The 18,839-nt window shown below is 51.8% G+C and overlaps 1 protein-coding gene across 2 annotated transcripts; it reads right to left on the bottom strand.

Moving 5' to 3' along the window:
- Positions 1–3,996: 3,996 nt before the first annotated feature.
- Positions 3,997–18,597, bottom strand: GOLGA7 (golgin A7). 2 transcript variants are annotated; one of them, XM_058669795.1, is made up of 6 exons: positions 18,487–18,597; positions 18,064–18,197; positions 14,310–14,462; positions 8,661–8,762; positions 7,499–7,562; positions 3,997–4,202 (listed from the first exon to the last, which is right to left on the bottom strand). In XM_058669795.1, exons 2-5 carry the CDS (start codon positions 18,172–18,174, stop codon positions 7,515–7,517), a joined length of 414 nt encoding a protein of 137 aa, XP_058525778.1. In that variant the 5' UTR covers positions 18,175–18,197; positions 18,487–18,597; the 3' UTR covers positions 3,997–4,202; positions 7,499–7,514. The 2 variants fall into 2 exon arrangements, with proteins under 2 accessions (XP_058525778.1, XP_004592783.1); XM_004592726.2 differs by having other exon boundaries at positions 18,436–18,552.
- Between the last annotated feature and the right edge of the window lie 242 nt (positions 18,598–18,839).

Below are 18,839 nucleotides of genomic sequence, written 5' to 3'. Positions count from 1 at the left end.
TCTTCATGGCTGGGGGTTGAGCCACAGATGCACACAGGTCACTCTCTGCTAACGACCCAATTGTCTCCTTTACTTCATTGATGCATTCACTCATTTTACAGTCCCAAAAGTACAGGCAGCACCCGGTGTGATGACGCTGGACTGAGGGCTTGGGGCCCACATGAAGGCAAGATGCAAATCCTGCCCTTGGGAGACTGAGGACTTCAGCTGTGGTGTGGTGGGAGAAGTGGAGAGAGAAGTTGAGACGCAAAGTCAGAACTAATAGTCTTGACTGTATGAAATGACAGCAAAAAAACCAAGCTGCTATTCTTGAGAAACTGTCGGCTTATGTCAGGCGCTAGGGACAAGAGGAGCTTGACTGAGGTGAAGCAATCTTTTTTTTTTTTTTTTTTTTGACTACTAGCTATATATTTCACTTAGTTTCAAAGCTCAGGAAAGAAAATTGAAGTTGAAAATTTAAAAATGATTTATTTTTATTGGAAAGGCAGATCAGATTCAAGGAGAGGAGAGACAAAGATCTTCCATCTGCTGTTTTGCTCCCCAAATGACCACAACAGCCGGAGCCATGGTGACACAAAGCCAGGCACTTCCTCCAAATCTCCCATGTGGGTACAAGATCCCAAGCCTTTGGGACACCCTCCACTGCTTTCCCAGGACATAAGCAAGCAGCTGGAAGCCAAGTAGAACAGTCTGGACACAAACCAGTGCCCATCTGGGATCTCAGTGCTTGCAAGGTGAGCATTTAGTGATTGAGCCATTGCACTGGGCCAAAAGCCTAAAATCTTATATAGGAAAATGTTATAAAAGTTGGAATAAGACTATTTATTATCTTAGAAGCCATTTCCTGCAAATGTTGTTTAAAAAGCTCATTTCTGGCACTGTGGTGTAGCAAGCCTCAGCCTACAGCACCAGAATCCACACGGACACTGGTTGGAGCGCAGCTGCTCCACTTCCGGTTTAGCTCCTGGGCAAGCAGTAGCAGATGGCACAAGTGCCTGGGGCTCTGCACCTACATGGGAAACCCGGAGGAAGCTCCTAGCTACAGACCAGCCCAGCTCCAGCCATTGCACGTTTGGGAAATGAACCAAAAAAAATAAATCCACTCCCCAGGCAGCCGTAAGGGCCAGAGCTGCGCTGAGATCCAAAGTCAGGAGCCTGGAGCCTCCTCTGGGTCTCCTGTGTGGATGCAGGGACTTGAGGCTTTGGGCTGTCCTTGACTTTCCAGGCCGCAAGCAGGGAGCTGGATGGGAAACAGGGCTGTGGGAGCAGAACCAGTGCCCATATGGGATCCCAGCCTGTGCAAGGCCAGGACTTCAGCTGCTAGGCTATCACGCTAGGCTCAAATAAATTCTTTTTTTTTTTTTTTTAAATATTTGACTTTTTAAAGACTTATTTTACTGAAATTAGTGGGGGGGGGGGGATTTGGGGAGAGGGCAAGGAAAATCCCAGAGCCTATGGAATTGTATCATAAAATAAGAAATGAAAAAGTTTGGGCCCGGCGGCGTGGCCTAGCGGCTAAAGTCCTCACCTTGAATGTGCCTGGATCCCATATGAGCGCCGGTTCTAATCCCGGCAGCTCCGCTTCCCATCCAGCTCCCTGCTTGTGGCCTGGGAAAGCAGTTGAGGATGGCCCAAAGCTTTGGGACCCTGCACCCGTGTGGGAGACCTGGAGAAAGTTCCTGGCTCCTGGCTTCGGATTGGCACAGCACCGGCCGTTGCAGCCACTTAGGGAGTGAATCATCAGACGGAAGACGTTACTCTCTGTCTCTCCTCCTCTCTGTATATCTGACTTTGTAATAAAAATAAATAATCTTAAAAAAAATGAAAAATTTTGAAAATACAAAAAAAAAAAAAACCATGTATTGGAAAGTCAGATGTAGAGCGCAGAGACAGAGAAGGATCTTCCATTTGCTAGTTCACTCCTCAAATGGCTGCAACGGCTGGAGCCGAGACGATCCAAAACCAGGAGCCCAGAGCCTCCTCCAGGTCTCCCATATGAGTGCAGGGGCCATCCTCTGCTGCTTTCCCAGGCCACAAGCAGGAAGCTGGATGGGAAGTAGAGCAGCTGGGACCTGAATTGGTACCCATATGGGATCCCAGAGCATCCAAGGCAAGGATTTAGCTACTGAGCCATCGTGCTAGGCCCCTAAATAGCTCATTGCTTTGTGAATACATTTTTGTGTTATATATCTTATACAAATTTTAACATACACATTAGACTGACATGAGGTCCTGTGATGCCTTCAGAATATTAGTGTGGGGGCAAGTGTTTAGTACAATACCCTGTTTCCCACTGCAGTGCCCCGTTTCACCCTTGGCTACCCTGCTTCCGATTGGGTTCACTGCTAATACACGCCCTGGGAGGCAGCAGATGATGGTCTCAAGCGTTGGGCACCCTCGTCACCCACCTGGGAGGCTCCTAGCTTGGCCCAGTCCTGGCAGTGGCAGGTGGCTGGGGAGTAATCCAGCAAATGGAAGCTCTTTTCCTGCCTTTCAAGATAAAATGAAAGACAATCAAGAAGAAAGAGAACAGAACACCAGCCTGGGCTGGTCCAGAGGGGCCCCCATGGCACCTACCTTGATGAGCCACATGCCTTCCAAGGTATGCTTAGGGTGACACAGCGTGGGCAAGTAGTCCCTGTGCGATGTGGTCACAGCAGCAGAGGAGCAGCCCTGAGCAAGAGGGACCTCACTGCGCTCAAGGCCATGGTAGCCACTACCCGGAGGGGTGGCTGCAGAGGGTCCAAGACGCGGCCATCTTCCCCTCCTCCTGCCCCCGACACAGCTGGCTGGTCAGCACTGACTGCCTTTGTGGAGCCAAGCACAGTGCCGGAAATCCTACTTAACCCATCAGTCCAAATTAACCACACAGAGACAGTCTCTGTAAGAAAAGTTTTACTCACGTGTTAATATTTCGGCAAAGTTATTGCAACAGGTTTAAAAGGCAGACAGACGTTCTAATACAGGCCGTGAAGTGTCACAAGAGTTTTGTACAATTAAAGTATTACAGACTTGGGGTTGGGGGGTGTTACCGAGGAACTAACGGACCCAGAGGAGAAATGGAGATCTGAAAGGTTAGATCCAGTATTAGCACCTACAGCATCTGAGAGGGAACCTTCCACTGCCTTCCTTCTCTCCCCTGTCCTTGTCCTGCTTACCTGTCATCCAAGAGGCCAGGCTCCCTAGCCCCCAAGGAGGGCAGAGCAAGCCGCGGGGCTGAGCGTGTGGCCTCAGGAGGGCTCCGGCTGGGGCCCCCCTGGCTGCCCCACCCCATCCTGAAGGCGCTGCACACTGAATACTGTGACAGACATCCCTGGCTCCTTTGTCCACGAGGGGTTGGTACAAATCAACAATGGTCAGTCTCAGTCTTACCAAACTTTTGTCTTCTCATAAGTTATATTTATAACAAACTATCATTAAAGATTCATTACACCTTCGGGGGACACAGCAGGGACTGCTACGCGTCTGGCGGTTCAGCCTCCGCTTTCTTGTGCTTACTTCTTTTGGTCATGAACAAGCGATGCATGCCATGTCTTCCCAGTGTTCAGGGTGAGGCGACAGTAATGTAAAGACGCTCCAAGGTTCTGGGGACTGCATTAAATACTGCTTTAATTAGGAACAACTGTTCTCATAAAATAAACATTGTTACACATTATTTTCTCAAGGAGCTTGGATTCCAGGAACTGAACAGCAGGGCTAGGCATTGCGTGGCGAGTTGTGGAGGCAATGGGAGTGCCCTGCGGCTGCTTGCACAGCAGAGCTGCTCCGCTCCCCACAGGACCCCAAAAGCAGCTGCTCTGCCCACCTGGAGGCCTAGGTCTGTATGCCAGCCAAGACACAGCTCGCCCACATCCTGGGCTACCTGGGAACTGGCCCAAGGCCTAGGCACGGCCCACTGTGCTCGTGTCTGGCAAGAAATAAGCCTGGCTTTGGGTGGACCACATGCATGTTTTAGTAAATGGCTTCAAATTAGAAAAACTGACACGCTTCATTGTGTTTTCTGAGACTAATCGCTAAGATTCCACAGTCCTACATACGGGGAGACGCCAAGTGGCTGCTGAGCGCCTAGAGTCACCCCAGGCGTGGGGCCGGAGGAGGTCAGTCCTGGGAGTGAGTGGCACTGTGGCTCCGGCAGCAGGTATGAGGAATGATGCTCTGGAGGAGGGCGGGGGCGCTCCGCGGTGGGCCGGCTGCAGGGGGATCTGCAGGCAGAGGGGAAAACCAAGGTTTGGAGAAGGATGCTGAACACAAACATCGACAACTGGTCTCATCTGTCAACTCAAAAGCGTTGGGCCACATGGGCAAGGCCATGCCGACCCAGTGTTCCAGCTCCTAGTTCAGATCCTGCCTTGCACTGAGTGTAGATGAGCACAGGGCCCGCCAGCCTGAGGCCAGGTCCTATCTGTCTGAGTCTCTAACCAAGTGTCCTAAGAGGGCGTATGGGCAGGGTTGGCACCGACCACAAACCCAGGCGGCTTCAACAGCTCCTGCTGGCTCCTGAACCTCGGGCAAACAGAAGTCTGTGCCTCAGAGTACCTTATCAACATCCAGTAATTAGAATGGCACTGGCAGATGAGGAAGTGCCAACCAATGGTAGCTATTTTTATACCACCAACTTACTGTGACAGAATAAGCACATACTCCATTTTTTTAAAACAGAAAGACAGTAATCTTAGAGACTGAGAAAACATCATCAATGTATAAGAAACAAAACAGGCACTAATACAGATATACAATATACTGAAAAATCAAAACTTTTTAAAAAGACGAAAATCTTGCTATTTATAGTTTTTTTTTCTTTAGAAACACAAAGGCCATCCCATGGCATAGTCATTTGGCTGTTCAACTGCCCATCCAATCTCCACAGAAAGCTTGGGCAAGCTGTGGGAGAGCTGAACATATAACTCTTTAATAGCCACGCCCCCCACCTGCCCCCAGATCTCAGTCCACACGTTTCCTAGACTCAAGAAACATTTAGCTCTGAAAATGACATCTTGTTGAACCAAAACATTTGTATTCATGAGATTGTCCAGAGTTCTTAATGTAAATCTGCCAGCTCCTAGCTCCCGGCTGTTGACTGCTGACAGGGTGGCCTGGGGCGTGGGCTCGCCTCCAGCCCTGTGCCACCTCAGCAAGGCACTCTACCGAGCAGCTGTGGGGGTGTGGCTGCAGCTAAGCAAACCAGCCACAGCTCAGGCTCCTGGCTGGCAGCTTGGAAACCGTGAACAATGAAGTCACACTCGTGCTCCGAATGTGGCTTCCTCAAGAGGCAGCATCTGGAGCAGGGGATGGCACCAGTTACAGCCCTGGTCCTCACTAGTGCCTTAGGGTGCAGCCTAGGAGGGCAGCAAGGCTCACATCCCTCAGCCACCAGGACAGGGACAGACACTGAGAAAGACAAGGGGAGGATGTTTAGAATCATCTGAGCAAACTCTCCAAGTGCCTGCTACTCTAGGAACCTGGAGTAAAGTATGGCATTAAGAAATAGGGAATGGGATGGGCCCGGCGTCGTGGCCTAGTGGCAAAAGTCCTCGCCTTGAAAGCCCCAGGATCCCATATGAGCGCCGGTTCTAATCCCAGCAGCTCCACTTCCCATCCAGCTCCCTGCTTGTGGCCTGGGAGAGCGGTTTAGGACGGCCCAATGCATTGGGACCCTGCACCCACGTGGGAGACCTGGAAGAGGTTCCTGGTTCCTGGCTTCGGATCGGCGTGCACTGGCCCGTTGTGGCTCACTTGGGGAGTGAATCATCGGACGGAAGATCTTCCTCTCTGTCTCTCCTCCTCTCTGTATATCTGGCTGTAATAAAATGAATAAATCTTTAAAAAAAAAAAAAAGAAAAAGAAATAGGGAATGGGGCCTGGCATGGTGGCCTAGCGGCTAAAATCCACACCTTGAATAAGCTGGCATCCCATATGGGCGCTGGTTCTATTCCCAGCAGCTCCACTTCCCATCCAGCTCCCTGCTTGTAGCCTGGGAAAGCAGCTGAAGACGACCCAAAGCCTTGGCATCCTGCACCTGTGGGGGAGACCGGGCAAAGTTCCTGGCTCCTGGCTTTGGATTGGCTCAGCTTCGGCCACTGTGGTCACTTGGGGAGTGAATCATCGGACGGAAGATCTTCCTTTCTGTATATCTGACTTTCCAATAAAAATAAATCTTAAAAAACAAAAACCAAAAACAGGGGTCCGTGGTTGGCCACTCATGAATTGCAGGACCCTGAGAGAATTGGTTCCTGTTTTCACCTTAGTCTGCTGATCTCTGGATCTCTCTGGAGGGGAGGACGACTCTGTGGGGTCCTTAAAGAGGTGGAGGTACTGCTTGCATAGCATCAGGCATATACTCAGAGCAGGTGCCCTCGCTATAGCAGACTGTGCTGCTTATCAGCAACTGATATCTGCACACATGGTGGTTTAAATAGTGACTCATTCTTATTTATTTAAAGGGCAGAGAGAGATTAAGAGATTTACCTGCCACTTGTTGGTGCACTTTCCAAATGCCTGCAACAGCCAGGGTTGGGTCTGGCCAAAGATAGGAACCCAGTCCAGGCCTCCCATCAACATGCTGTGCGAACCCAGGTACCTGGGCCCCAGGCTGAGCCTTGGCAGTAAGCAGAACCCTTGCACTCTGCTGGCAGATACGGGCATCTTCACCACCATGCCAATGCCCACCTCTAAAATACCGGGTTCTGTCACTGACAAGCCTGTGCCAATACATTCATATGCCAGCATGCCTATGTTATTCCTGTTACCCACTGGTTTGGTTCTCAATGACTAGCCCGCCACGTCAGCATAAACAGAGGAATGCAATGTGCCATCCACCTACGAGGCAAGGCCTCTTGCACAGGGCTGGAGGCTGCTGAGATGCAACATGTCAAATGGCGACTTGCCGCAAAACATCCCTCTTATTAAAGCTGTTTGTCACAGAGGCATGGGCACTCCTGAAATGACTCACTTATGCAAAACCCAATTTCGATTTCTGGATTAGTTTTAAATACTAAAAATAGAACAAAACAAACTTCTCATGCTGGCATCATGGTTCAATTGGCTAATCCCCCATCCTCCAGCAATGGCATCCCATATGGGTGCTGGTTCATGTCCCAGCTGCTCCACTTCCTATCCAGTTCCCTGCTGTAGCCTGGGAAAGAAGCAGAGGATGGCTCAGAGCCTTGGGACTCTGGACCCATGTGGGAGACCCAGAAGAAGCTCCTGGCTCCTGGCTCCTGCCTTTGGATTGGCTCAGCTCTGGTTGTTGTGGCATTTTGGGGACTGAACCAGCGGATAGGTGATCTTTTCCTGTGGATCTGCTTTTTAAAAAAACCTTAAACAAAACAAAGCAAGACAAATCTGCGACATATGGTGATATTCTACCACCAAATGGAACTCGGGTCACACTCCTGTTTCCCATGCTGGGCAGGTACGGTGGGCAGCGACCACCGCCTGCCTGTATGACCTAATGACACGTACTGTGAAACTGCAGGCAAGCCATCCAGCTCACAGTTACCTTTACATTGGAGGGTTTATCTTCCACTGCTCAGGCCTCTGTCTTCATAAATGGTAATTTCAATCTACACAGCATGGCTGTTAAGAAAGTACACAGGAGAGCACAGCACGGACAAGCCCCACCCCAGCTCATCCCCAGGACCTAGGTCTCAGTACTTGGAACTACACATGATAACTCTGCTTTCTCTACACGCTTGCTGGGAATTTAAGAGATGTCACTATTTGTAGCGGTTCACCAAGTTCCTGCAAATGTGAAAGCTTAAGTTTATGTTGGTGCAAGGAACTTCTAAATCCATGTGGTTGGTTCAGAATGCACAGCTTCTGGGGACTTTTCATAGCACCTTTGGGTTCCACATACAAGAGTTCTAAGGATTAATGTTTTTGTGTGTGTGTGTGTGTGTGTGTGTGTGTGTGTGTGTATGTGTGTGGCAGGGCAGGGAGGAGAAGGGAGTGTAAGGGGAAATTGAAATGGCTGCTTTCCATGCAGAATTAAGGGGTTCTTAGCCGAGGATCTACAGAGGTGACCGATTCAGAGGTTAAAACAAGGATGTAGAATGTTGGGAAAGCTTTGTTCCCTCCTTGGGAGAGAGTTCATGACCCTTTGGAGCTTCAGAACAGGTGCTTCACAGTGCAATAAAGCTGCTGAAATAATTATCAGCCACAAGGCCTGGGATTCTGCAACCTCAGCTTTAAAAAAAATTTATCTACCCATTACTTCATATTATCAAACTAAATTAGTCTCTCTTCTTTTTGGCAATTTTCGTCATTAAATTTGAGCAGTGATTTTCAAAGCTTACTGCCTCTAAAAATATGCACCGTGTGTCAAAGGTAATGAAACCATACATGTGGCAGCTGCGACAGACGGGAGCCTGAAGGCTGAACCCCAGGAGGCTGCACTTCGTCGGGATGACAAGTCTCCCCACACAGGGTGGGTTTACACATTTCAGAGGGTCTGCAGCTGAAACACAGTCCTCACACTGCCCTGCTAGGGCCATATGATGCCCCGGAAGATGGTAAGCAGAACCCTAAACTATCTGGAGGTTGTGGGCTGCACAGGGAGGGGGAGGAGTGTGCCTCAAGGAAGCTTGCCGAAAGGCCAGCAGCACGCAAGCCACCCTGATATTCCCCAGGCGAGACCTTAACCCCTGGGACTAAAAAGATACAACTCGAAGTCCTCTCTCGATGGGGTCTGTCAGCAGGAGGCCTTGGGGAGCGTAGATCTTCTCATTCTGCTCTTGAATGTACTTGGAGACTTTCTTGAGAACCTGATGAGGTTAAAAAAAATCACCAGTTTTATTTTGAAACAGATTGCACCTGATCTCCCCGTGAATGTCAGAACCTCTCAGTTTGCCCAGCAGGGAGGACCCCTCGGGTCCAGGACTCAGCCCCTGCGTTACAGCCCCCTTAAACACCGTGGTTGCTGCTGCTGCTCGGGCTTCCCTCTCTCCCACACCAGCGAGAGTTGCTGGCTGTGCCTTACACACTGGAGACTTTCTCCTCCCCTTGCCCAGGCATGCCAATGCCAAGCTGAGCCCTGTGGCGGCCTGCAGACAAGGTGGCACAGCCGTTGCACAGCCAGAGCTGCTTTCCCGTGCAGCCCTGCAGCTGGCCTCCATTTAGAAGTTCAGCATTAAGCTTGTGAAAGTCAAAGCAAACGTAGACAAAAACCAGATAGCATCCAGAGGAACTTCTGGAAATTGCCAAATCTCCAGCTTTAATTAAGGGCAATTCAGGGACAGATAAGCGGGAAGAAAATAAATCTTGGTAGCTATATCTGAAATCAAAGAGCCCCATGTTTCATTTCAGGCTGGAGTCATCATAACCCTTTTCTGGCTGCAATGTTCAAAGAGGCTTTGATCCAGCTCTGTAAACGGCTGTTTCCTTAAATTCACACTAGCAGTGCAAGACAGTCACCAATGTGAGCACAGAGGAAGGGGAACAAGTGCCTCACCGCAGCGAGGCGGGAGCTGAATCAGACCGAAGCCGACTTCAGGGCTGGGCGCCTGAGACATCAGGGCACACCGACCAGGGGGAAGGCACAATTCAGATGCCCAAGGCACACTGATGAGAACTGAGGGATTTACGGGACTGGTTTTCTCACTGTAGGGAAATAAGTGACACAGTGTGCTCCGGTTCTGCCTTTGGGGCTCACACCGCCACCCGCTGGAGGGGTAGGCTGAAGAGAACACTTCCGGCTTCTGTTACTGTATGCGCAGAATCGTATTTCTACAGGGGAGAGTTATCTACCCAATCACCCAAAGCAAGGCACAAGTCACTCCTGTTTTGTCTGGTGCTCATGAGCAGAACCCTGCCACGACTGCTGGGCACTGGAGACTGGCACTCTCCCTAGAGAAGGAACAGCAGCCCGGCAAGGTGCCCCAACCCCAGGCGGAATTCTCCACCTGTGCTCCTATTTCCTCCTAGGCTGCCCCAGAAGCTGGAGCCCCAGGCCCTCTTCACCCTGGGGTTCACTGATACTGGGGTCTCCCTCAGAAAAATGCCTGCATGGCTGGTTTCAAAGAAAGGAGTCCATCAGGACACCCTGCTCCTCCTGCGCTGGCTTTCCTTGGCCAAGCTCTTTTTTCTTTTTTAAAACTTTCGGATTGTTCTTGTGTACTTGGGTATCAGTTCACAAGAAAACAATTAGTTGTCTTTCTGCATGCGCTCCAAAACTTCTTTCCCTGTGTTGGTGAAGGCAACACTGTCCTAAAGGAAATGCTTGCAAACTCTTTCTAGAATGTTCCACAAGGGAACACATGCTGTAGTCCAGAAGGGACTAACATGTTCTCACCCCATGGCACCTGATGCTGACGGGGTAGACATGTTTTATCATTCTTCTCGGACGGATCTGGGTCACAACAAGCCATAACATTGACCAAAACCATCACCGTTACTCTCAGTTCTCACCCAAAACCTCCATTTGTATAATATTTACAAAAGGGGGCATTATGACACCTCAGGAAAGACTCCTGCTCTCCCTGAGTGTCTGCCTAGTGAGGCCCAGTAAGAGCAGGGGGACCTGGTCCCTCAGGGCGACCTTTGGTGGATGGCTGAAGGGTGAGGCAGACGGCCACTGAGGAGCGCCATCCACAAGCCCACTGTTCCCTAAACGTAATGGGAGCAACAATGGAGAAAGAACACTGAGGGCTTTATCTCTGGAATCAACAGACAGCACATTATAGGGAAAAATGCATGATTGTTCTAGTGAGCCTTAAAGGGCCTATTTACAATTTCAGAAAATCTCTCTCACGTGACAAAGTATAAGCACTATTATAGTTGGTTTAGTGCTTTCAGACTGGAAATTTTTGAGTGTTTAAAACAATAGTGACTAAATGACTCAAGTAAGAAACAGATTTCTGGTGTACAATCTCGGGGGGAGAGGCGGTAGGTCTGACATTTTCACCAAGAACACGGATGCATGTTTTGAAAGTGCTCTTGGGAGCACCTACGCATGTTGCATCTTAGTTATCACTATCTCGGCTAACTTCACGGGTCCCAGCCCACCACGTTCAGCTCCTGACCAGGCAATGCCCCAGCCCGCTCCAGGTCACCATCTCTGGATGACCGCTGCCTTCAGCGCCCCGCTGGCCTTGGCTTGCCCATCCATACATCCCTCTTCCCCTGCAGCCATCAGGTACCACCTGGACTTCTGTGACAGCATCCTAGTTTGTTCCCACACAGCCACTCTCCTGCTTTTGTCTCACAAAACAAATGGGTGCTTTAAAGCAAAAATCTGACCATTTCATTCTCCTGCTTAAAATCCTGCTAAAAAACAAAACAAAACAAAAGAACTGCTTCTTGACTTACTCACCTGAGAGGCAGAGTGCTCCCATAGCCTGCTTCACTCTGCAGAGGGTGTCTGTCTCCAAAGAGGTCAGGCCGAAACCTAAACCTAGAGCTGGGAGCTCACTCTGCTCTCCCGGGGAGCGGCAGTGACCCGATGACTCCAGCCATCACCTGTGGCTTCCCAGGGGTGCTGCAGTTGGGGTGGAACTGGGACTCAAACCCAGGGACTCCACCATGAGACGGGCATGCCAACTGGCGGCTTCACCTCCCTGAGAACAGCAGTCCCCTCCTGCCTGAAGTCTTGGGAGTGGCTGCCTGTGGCCCAGACAACAAACCCTCACCTTCTCTCCAGGGCACAAGGGCAGCCTCCTGGTGCAGCTCCTGCCTTCTGCTGCCAGTGGACCTCCGGCCACAATGGCCTTCCTGCCCCCAGTGGACCTCCGCTCGCTCTGGCCCTCTTGCCACCCAGCCTTGCCGAGTTCCCAGGCCCCGGCCCATGCTCAGCCCTCTGCTTGGCAGCTTCAGTGCCACTGCTCCACTCTGAATCAGGCCTCTCCTGGGATTTCCTAACAGGCCGATTTTCTCCCCCTTCCAGGCACCTACCGCAGTGCACAGGTTTGTTAGGGGCTCTCCTTATCATTATCAGCAGTTAGCGCTAAATTATAAACTCCACAAGGCCAGCAAGTATGCTTGCCTTGTTTAGTCAACTGCCGGGTAAACAGCTCGGCACAGAATAGACTTTCATTAAGGATTACCAAACATGGGACTCTCCTGGCCTTTTCATTCACTGAAAGGATTATGAAAGAGAAACTACTAACACCAAAACCCAGACTTAAAGTTGACACTGGTCCTCACTAACTTCTGATTCTGAAAGTTAACAGGAAGACTGGGCCCAGCGTGATAGCCTAGTGGCTAAATCCTTGCCTTGCATGCGCCGCTGCTTCACTGCCCATCCAGCTGCTTGCCTGTGATGTGGGAAAGCACTCGAGGACAGTCCAAGTCCTTGGGATCCTGTATTCATGTGGGAGACCTGGAAGAAGCTCCTGGCTCCTGGCTTTGGATCAGTCCAGCTCCTGCTCTTGCAGCCACTTGGGAGTGAACCAGCAGATGGAAGATCTTATTCTCTGTCTCTCCTCTCTGTAAATCTGACTTTCCAATAAAAATAAACCTTTAAAAAAATGTAAAGGTCATGGCCACAGGGTCAGGGATGCAGAGGGTATTCTGCTTGCTGGCTTTTCCAGAAGGCCAGAGAACCCTTAGCTTCCTGGCACTACTGCTTTGAGAGTGAGCCAAAGCCCCAGCGAGATCAGAGCCAGGCAACATCTACTGCGAGAACTATTCCATTCATTTCCCTTATCACACACAGGCCACTTGGTCAGTCTCTGGGGGGAATCTTGAGGCACCCACCTCAGGTCCTGCCTGGATTCCCTGGACTTCTCCATGCTTTCTAATCTGAAACCTTGAAAGGGCAGCCACTTTCCTTAACCAAAAACAGAAACCACACTGCCCTGACCTGTTGGCATTTCCAGCCCCTCCTAAATGGCTGGCACCACTGGCCCTCCCAGTGTCCCAAACATGATAGGACTTTTCGTTGACACCAGTCTTTATGTTTACTCCATTTCCCCGTGTACTTTTTGAAGTCCTCCTGTATGGAGTATGGAGAAGGATATGAACCGCTAATTATCTGAATACACCCTTTTCTGAGGTAGAATTACAGTGACGATCAGATACACGTTGGGATGCTAGCGAAGCACACAACAGCACCTTCAGCCTCTGGCTCAGAATGTTCTAGCAGCAACTGCCGCTGCTCTCCACAGATGACCACAGATGAGGGGTAATGCAGCCCAACTTTCTAAACAGTGTCAGGAAGTCGTGATGTACTAGGGCTTCACTGGGATGAACTATTCTTTTAGCACATACTCACCCACTCAGGGTCTAACAATATAACCAACACATCGTATTAAGCATCAAGAAGCATAAAAAATGGTTAGTGTACTGTCCTTGATCTTAAGAAGAATATACACAGGAAGGCAAGTGAGACAGGAACGTTAACTGCTATATTCCCAAGTAGAGTGCCAAGGGTCAGAAAACAGACTTACAAAAAAATATTGTAGGGGCAGAAGAGAGGAAGAATTCTGATTACAAGTGTAAGGAAAAGTGAGACAGAAGTGGGACGCAAGGGCCCATGGGAGTGTGAACCACCCAGACAGTGCCCACTGGTCAGCAAGCTGGACTGGAGGAGGAGAGCGAGCTGGAGGACAGTCCGCGCAGGCGTGCACTACACGGCAGCCCCTGGGAAGACGCGCAGGGTGGCTGTGGGCAAGAGGGTAGTTTAAAACAGCAGCAGGGAAGCAATGGGAAATGGGTCTACTTGTCCAGGGGACAGATGTAAGGCACACACTAGGTCTGTGGCAGAGGAAACGCGAAGTTAACAGCAGCAGGTGGGTGGAGATGCCTGGGTCTGACAGCCGATTAGCGTGGCCCTGTGCTTCCCTTCCCACACCTGCAGACGGTCCTGAGAAGGCAGCGGTGCTGTGTCAGCAGACGGGGAGACACCGGCTACTCCCAGCCTTTCAGGCTGCTGGATAAAGACTAGGGCTGAGCTGGAGGGCAAGCCTGAAGACAGAAGCATGGCGTCTGGGAAAGCTGAGTAAAGGCAAACACGCAGATTCTCCACCCAGCCCCAGGTGGAACACACCAGCTTGCACCTGCTTGTAAGACGCGGAACCGGACCAAGGAGCAACAGGAGCCCTTGGACGATTAGTATTATAAACAACAATAAGGATTTGATGGCAGGGGCTGCCATGCACACACAAGCATGCGTGACCTTCACCTTGACAGCAGCTGCCCCCTCTCCCCAGATGGTTAATGTTACAAATGACAACAGAGATGTGAGGTAGAGGCTGCCATGTACACTCGAGCGTGTGTGACCTTCACCTTGACAGCTGGTACCACACACACACAGCACACACAGCCTTTACCTTCTCCATCATCCTGGGGTTCTGTGGGCACGGAGGCGGCCTTACCTTCTCATAGTGAGTCTCCATGCATAAAAAGATGGTGTAGGCTGTGAGACAGGCCAGGCAGCCCTCAAGGTAGGACTGGCCCCCCAGCTTCTCGGCCTCTGCATAGAGGTTATTCAGAGTCCGGACTGTTTCTTCAAACTGCTGTCTATCAATCTGGAAGGAAGAAAGATTTTGAAAGTTAGGACCCAGCCACTGCAATGTACACAGCTTGGAGGGAAGGACAAAAAGGCGCATGCTCTGCCTTCGGCTCAGAGAGTCTCTTCTGAAGCAAAGACCCCACACTGCGGGGCAAACTCGCAGTCTGACAGTCCAACGCAAACGGAGACGCACAGTCCTCCTGCTGCCACAACTGCTGTCACTCGGCTCTCACTTTCTTCTTGAGGCTTTGCTGACTGAAGTCTCCATACACCGTCCCGGGACTCTCAAGCAAGGGCTGTGGAGTACTACGATCCTTTCAATAGTCAACGGAACATGGAATTAAAGGCAAACTTACTTTGGTGTAGAAACATTTTGAAACCCATCATGTGGGATGCATGTCATTCAACAGTATTTTATACCAGAATAAATTTACCTTTTATTCCATGTTTCTTCAAACTTTTTCATGCCTGCGAGGAAGCCACGCTAATCTCTAATATCATTAGCCACGCTAATATCATCCCAATTTTAGTATATGTGCTGCTGAAGTGAGCACCTATGCCAACTGCCCTTGCATATGTCACCTTAATACTTCCACTCTTGGAGGTAGCCTTCTCTCACAAAACACTCCTTTAGCCCTAAAACTTACAACTATTTACTTCGGGATTCCCTTTTTGATCAAGTCTTTCTTTACACAGAAACAGACTTAAACAACAAAATACACATTAAGAAACAAAGCAGGGCCCGGCGGCATGGCCTAGCGGCTAAAGTCCTCACCTTGAAAGCCCCGGGATCCCATATGGGCGCCAGTTCTAATCCTGGAAGCTCCACTTCCCATTCAGCTCCCTGCTTGTGGCCTGGGAAAGCAGTTGAGGACGGCCCAAGGCTTTGGGACCCTGCACCCGCGTGGGAGACCCGGAAGAGGTTCCTGGTTCCCGGCACTGGATCGGCGCGCACCGGCCCGTTGCGGCTCACTTGGGGAGTGAATCATCGGACGGAAGATCTTCCTCTCTGTCTCTCCTCCTCTGTGTATATCTGACTTTGTGATGAAAATAAATAAATCTTAAAAAAAAAAAAAAAAAAAAAAAAGAAACAAAGCATACCCAAGAGCAGAATTTTTAAAGGTACAGTGATCACTCCTGGGCTAGAAGCCGTGGTAATTACTTTCAGCTCTGTGTGGAAAGCTAGCAAGACTCCACAGGCCGGCTGGTCCTTGCCAAATGTTTGCAATGAGCCCTGAAGCTGCAGCCCTACTCTGTCTCCCAGAATACTCACAGTTGGGTGGGGGAGAGGCAGCTGATAACAGGGGTACAGCCCTCATGGACACCCCTCCTCCGAGACTGATCCCCTGGGAACTGTTCTTCTGGAGACAGACCTGGGTCAAGCAGGCACTGAGGGACCTGGTCACGCCTGCAGGTTTCCACAAAGGGCTGCAGAGCCCCAAGTACACTGGACTTGCCAGTTCCACCATGAACTGATAAGAGTTCCACGCGTCAAAGCCACAGGCTTCTACCCACAAACTCCTGGCTTCCTTCAGGTTAGAACTGGTGATGAGGCCCAAACACAAATGTTCACTGTTCCCAGACTGCAAAGCTTCCCCAAGGAGGCTAAACATGGTCACTTAGAGACATGCAAGGTCTGAGTTCCAGGAACTTGCGAACGGAACCCCGACCCTCCCTCCCTGACGGAAGGATCTGGGTGGGCACCTACGCCTTTCCTAATGTTTTGAGGCACCCAGAACATGGGGCTATGGGGTTCTTCCTCCATCAAGCTGCCTGGCCCAATGTTCTCCCACCAGGAGACTCAGCCCCAGTGGGGGAGCAACCCTAATAGTACCAGGTAAGCAAGAGACAGACAAAGCAAGCAGGAGGGGGAGAAAGTGAACCTGCAATTGAAATGTACTCTCTACAAAGAAACAGCAAAATACAAAACAACCAAAGCTTTTCCAAATGATTAAAAACACAAGCTAGTATTTTAACCCAAACATTTAACAAGGGGAGTGTATGGTCAAAAGCACTGTGTGACATTGCACTACAACTAATTCAGGGTTAAAGGAAGCCCAAGTGACAAGGAGTGCAGAATCTAGAAACATCTATCTGTCCCAGGAACCAGGGGAGCCCAGAGCCTACACTCTGTACTCAGCAAGAAGCAGGTCCTCACTGCCTTCACCCCAACACCTGGTCAACTGAGGACAAAGTTTGACTTCAAAACGTATGGACAGGGCCCAGTGAAGTAGTTTAGTGGTTAAACTCCTTGCCTTGCACGCACTGGGATCCCATATGGATGCCGGTTAACATCCCGGCTGCTCCACTTCCATCCAGCTCCCTGCTTGTGGCCTGGGAAAGCAGCGGAGGATGGCCTAAAGCCTTGGGACTCTGCACCTGCACAGTGGACCAGGAAGAACCTCCTGGCCTCAGATCACTCAGCTCCAGCTGCTGAGGCTACCTGGGGAGTGACCAGCGGATGGAATACCTTTCTGTCTTCTGTCTCTCCTTCACCCTGTAAATTCAACTTTGCAATAAAAAACAAATCTTAAAAACAACAAAAACCTATGGACAAAGGAATCTTGTAACATCCAAGGAGTTGTTGGCACAAAAACAGACACTCTGACTTGAAGGCATGCCAATGCAACTCACAGGTTCCCTAGCCCCACGCTAAAGGTGGTGTCTGAGCATTTTAGCAACAGCGTGCAGCAGCCCGAGCAAGCTGCCACCTGCTCCCTCCCTTCCTCCTCAAACCCCTGTGCACGGGTCCACCGTCTGTCAACGCTGAGTTAACTTACAACAACACAAATGCACCTTTCACTAGCCCACCCACCACACCACCCTGCCAGGCGTGCAAGGCCTTCAATGCACACTTATCTAAGCTGCACCGCCCTGCAGACTTTGAGCAAGGGCCACATGTTTCTCTACAGACTCACCATGTCCGGCTACATCACCTCCCCGCTTCTAAAGCACCGGGAGTCACAAAACTTGCTCCCAGCTAACCAGTAATCCACTACTGAAGAAAAGGAAACCTCAACACACGCTGTCCGCTGCCCCCCCCCCCCCCCCCGTCTCAACAGTTACAGTGAGTGACAGTGAGTCCCCAACACACAATCTCCCCAGGTTTAGTCTCTACAGTAGGATATGTCCTTACAACTAAGACACCTGAATAAGGCCCGAATGAAGTGCAAACAAACCCGTTCCCCAGATCTTCCAAAGGACCCACTCCTAGGACGCCGCTGTGTGACACAGGCCACAACAACAGGTGCCTCCCAGCAACCACGCCTAGGAGGGACCAGCTGGAGACCCAGGGCAGTCGCTCTGCGACTTCATCCCTGCTGGTCAGGTTCCTGTCCGGGCACACCTCGGCAGTGACCATCTGATGACTTGTGCATGGCAAGGCAGCAGGACACGGCTCACAGTCCGCGGGGCGAGGCGGCCCGGCAGCCTCAGGTATTTGCACGGCCTCGTCCCTGCAGTCACCTGGGGTGGAGCCGGGGCCCCGGGCATACCAGAACCTCAGCCCCCGTCTTCCTGTGCCCCTCCGCGAAGGTGCACACCCCTGGCCTAGGCCCCCCTTCCCGGCCCCGGGATCCCTCCCAGGTCCAGGGGGAAGGGCAGGCCAGGCTGCGTACCCGGTTCTCCAGCTCCGCAGGGAACTTGGTCTGGAACTGGCAGCGTGTGCCACTGCTGTAGTCTCGCTGAATGAACACTTTCCCGGACACCGGCGCCTGCTGCGGCCTCATGGCGAGGACTGGGACCGGCCGCGCTGCGGGTTCGCGGGAGAGGGACAGGGGGGACCGCGGGTCAGCTCCCCCGACCGACCGGGGCGCGCCGGCTCGCCGGCCGCCTCGGGCCCGCCCGCCGCCCCCAGCTGCCCCGGGCCGCCTCCGCCCCGCTCCCCTTGGCCCATGCCGGCACGGCGTGGGGAAGACCGTTCAGCTCGGCCCCACGCAGCCCCCGCGCCCCCTCGCCCGGCAGCCCGGTTCGGCCCGGGAAACACCAACCCGCCTCCTCTGCCCTCCAGCTGCTGTCGCGCCGCCGGCACCGCCACTTACGTCCTGCCGCAAAAGGCCTCTCGGGCTCGGCCTCTTTTCCTCAAGGCTCGGGCCGGCCCGGTCCTCCCGACCGTAAAGCAGGGCTGCGCGCTGCCGTGCGGGGCGTGGCCCGCGCCGGTCCCGCCCCCGGCTCTCCGGCAGGAAGAGGCAGGTGCGGGCGGAGGACGTCGCTGACCGGGAGGAGTACGAGGGCTAGGCGGGCAGGAGTACGAGGCTGACCGGGAGGAGGCGGGCGGGAGGACGGCGCTGACCGAGAGGAGGACAGCACTGACCGCCAGGAGCCGGCCGAGCCGGGCGTGTCCCCGCTGTGTCATTTCCCTGTGTCCGACGGCCCCAAGCGCTTGTTGTCGTTC

The sequence above is a fragment of the Ochotona princeps genome, chromosome 11 (genome assembly GCF_030435755.1).
Source record: "Ochotona princeps isolate mOchPri1 chromosome 11, mOchPri1.hap1, whole genome shotgun sequence".
NCBI classification, from domain to species: Eukaryota; Metazoa; Chordata; class Mammalia; order Lagomorpha; family Ochotonidae; genus Ochotona; species Ochotona princeps.
The sequence above is the reverse complement of the archived record's forward strand: the minus strand, read 5'-3'. Positions and strand labels throughout refer to the sequence as shown.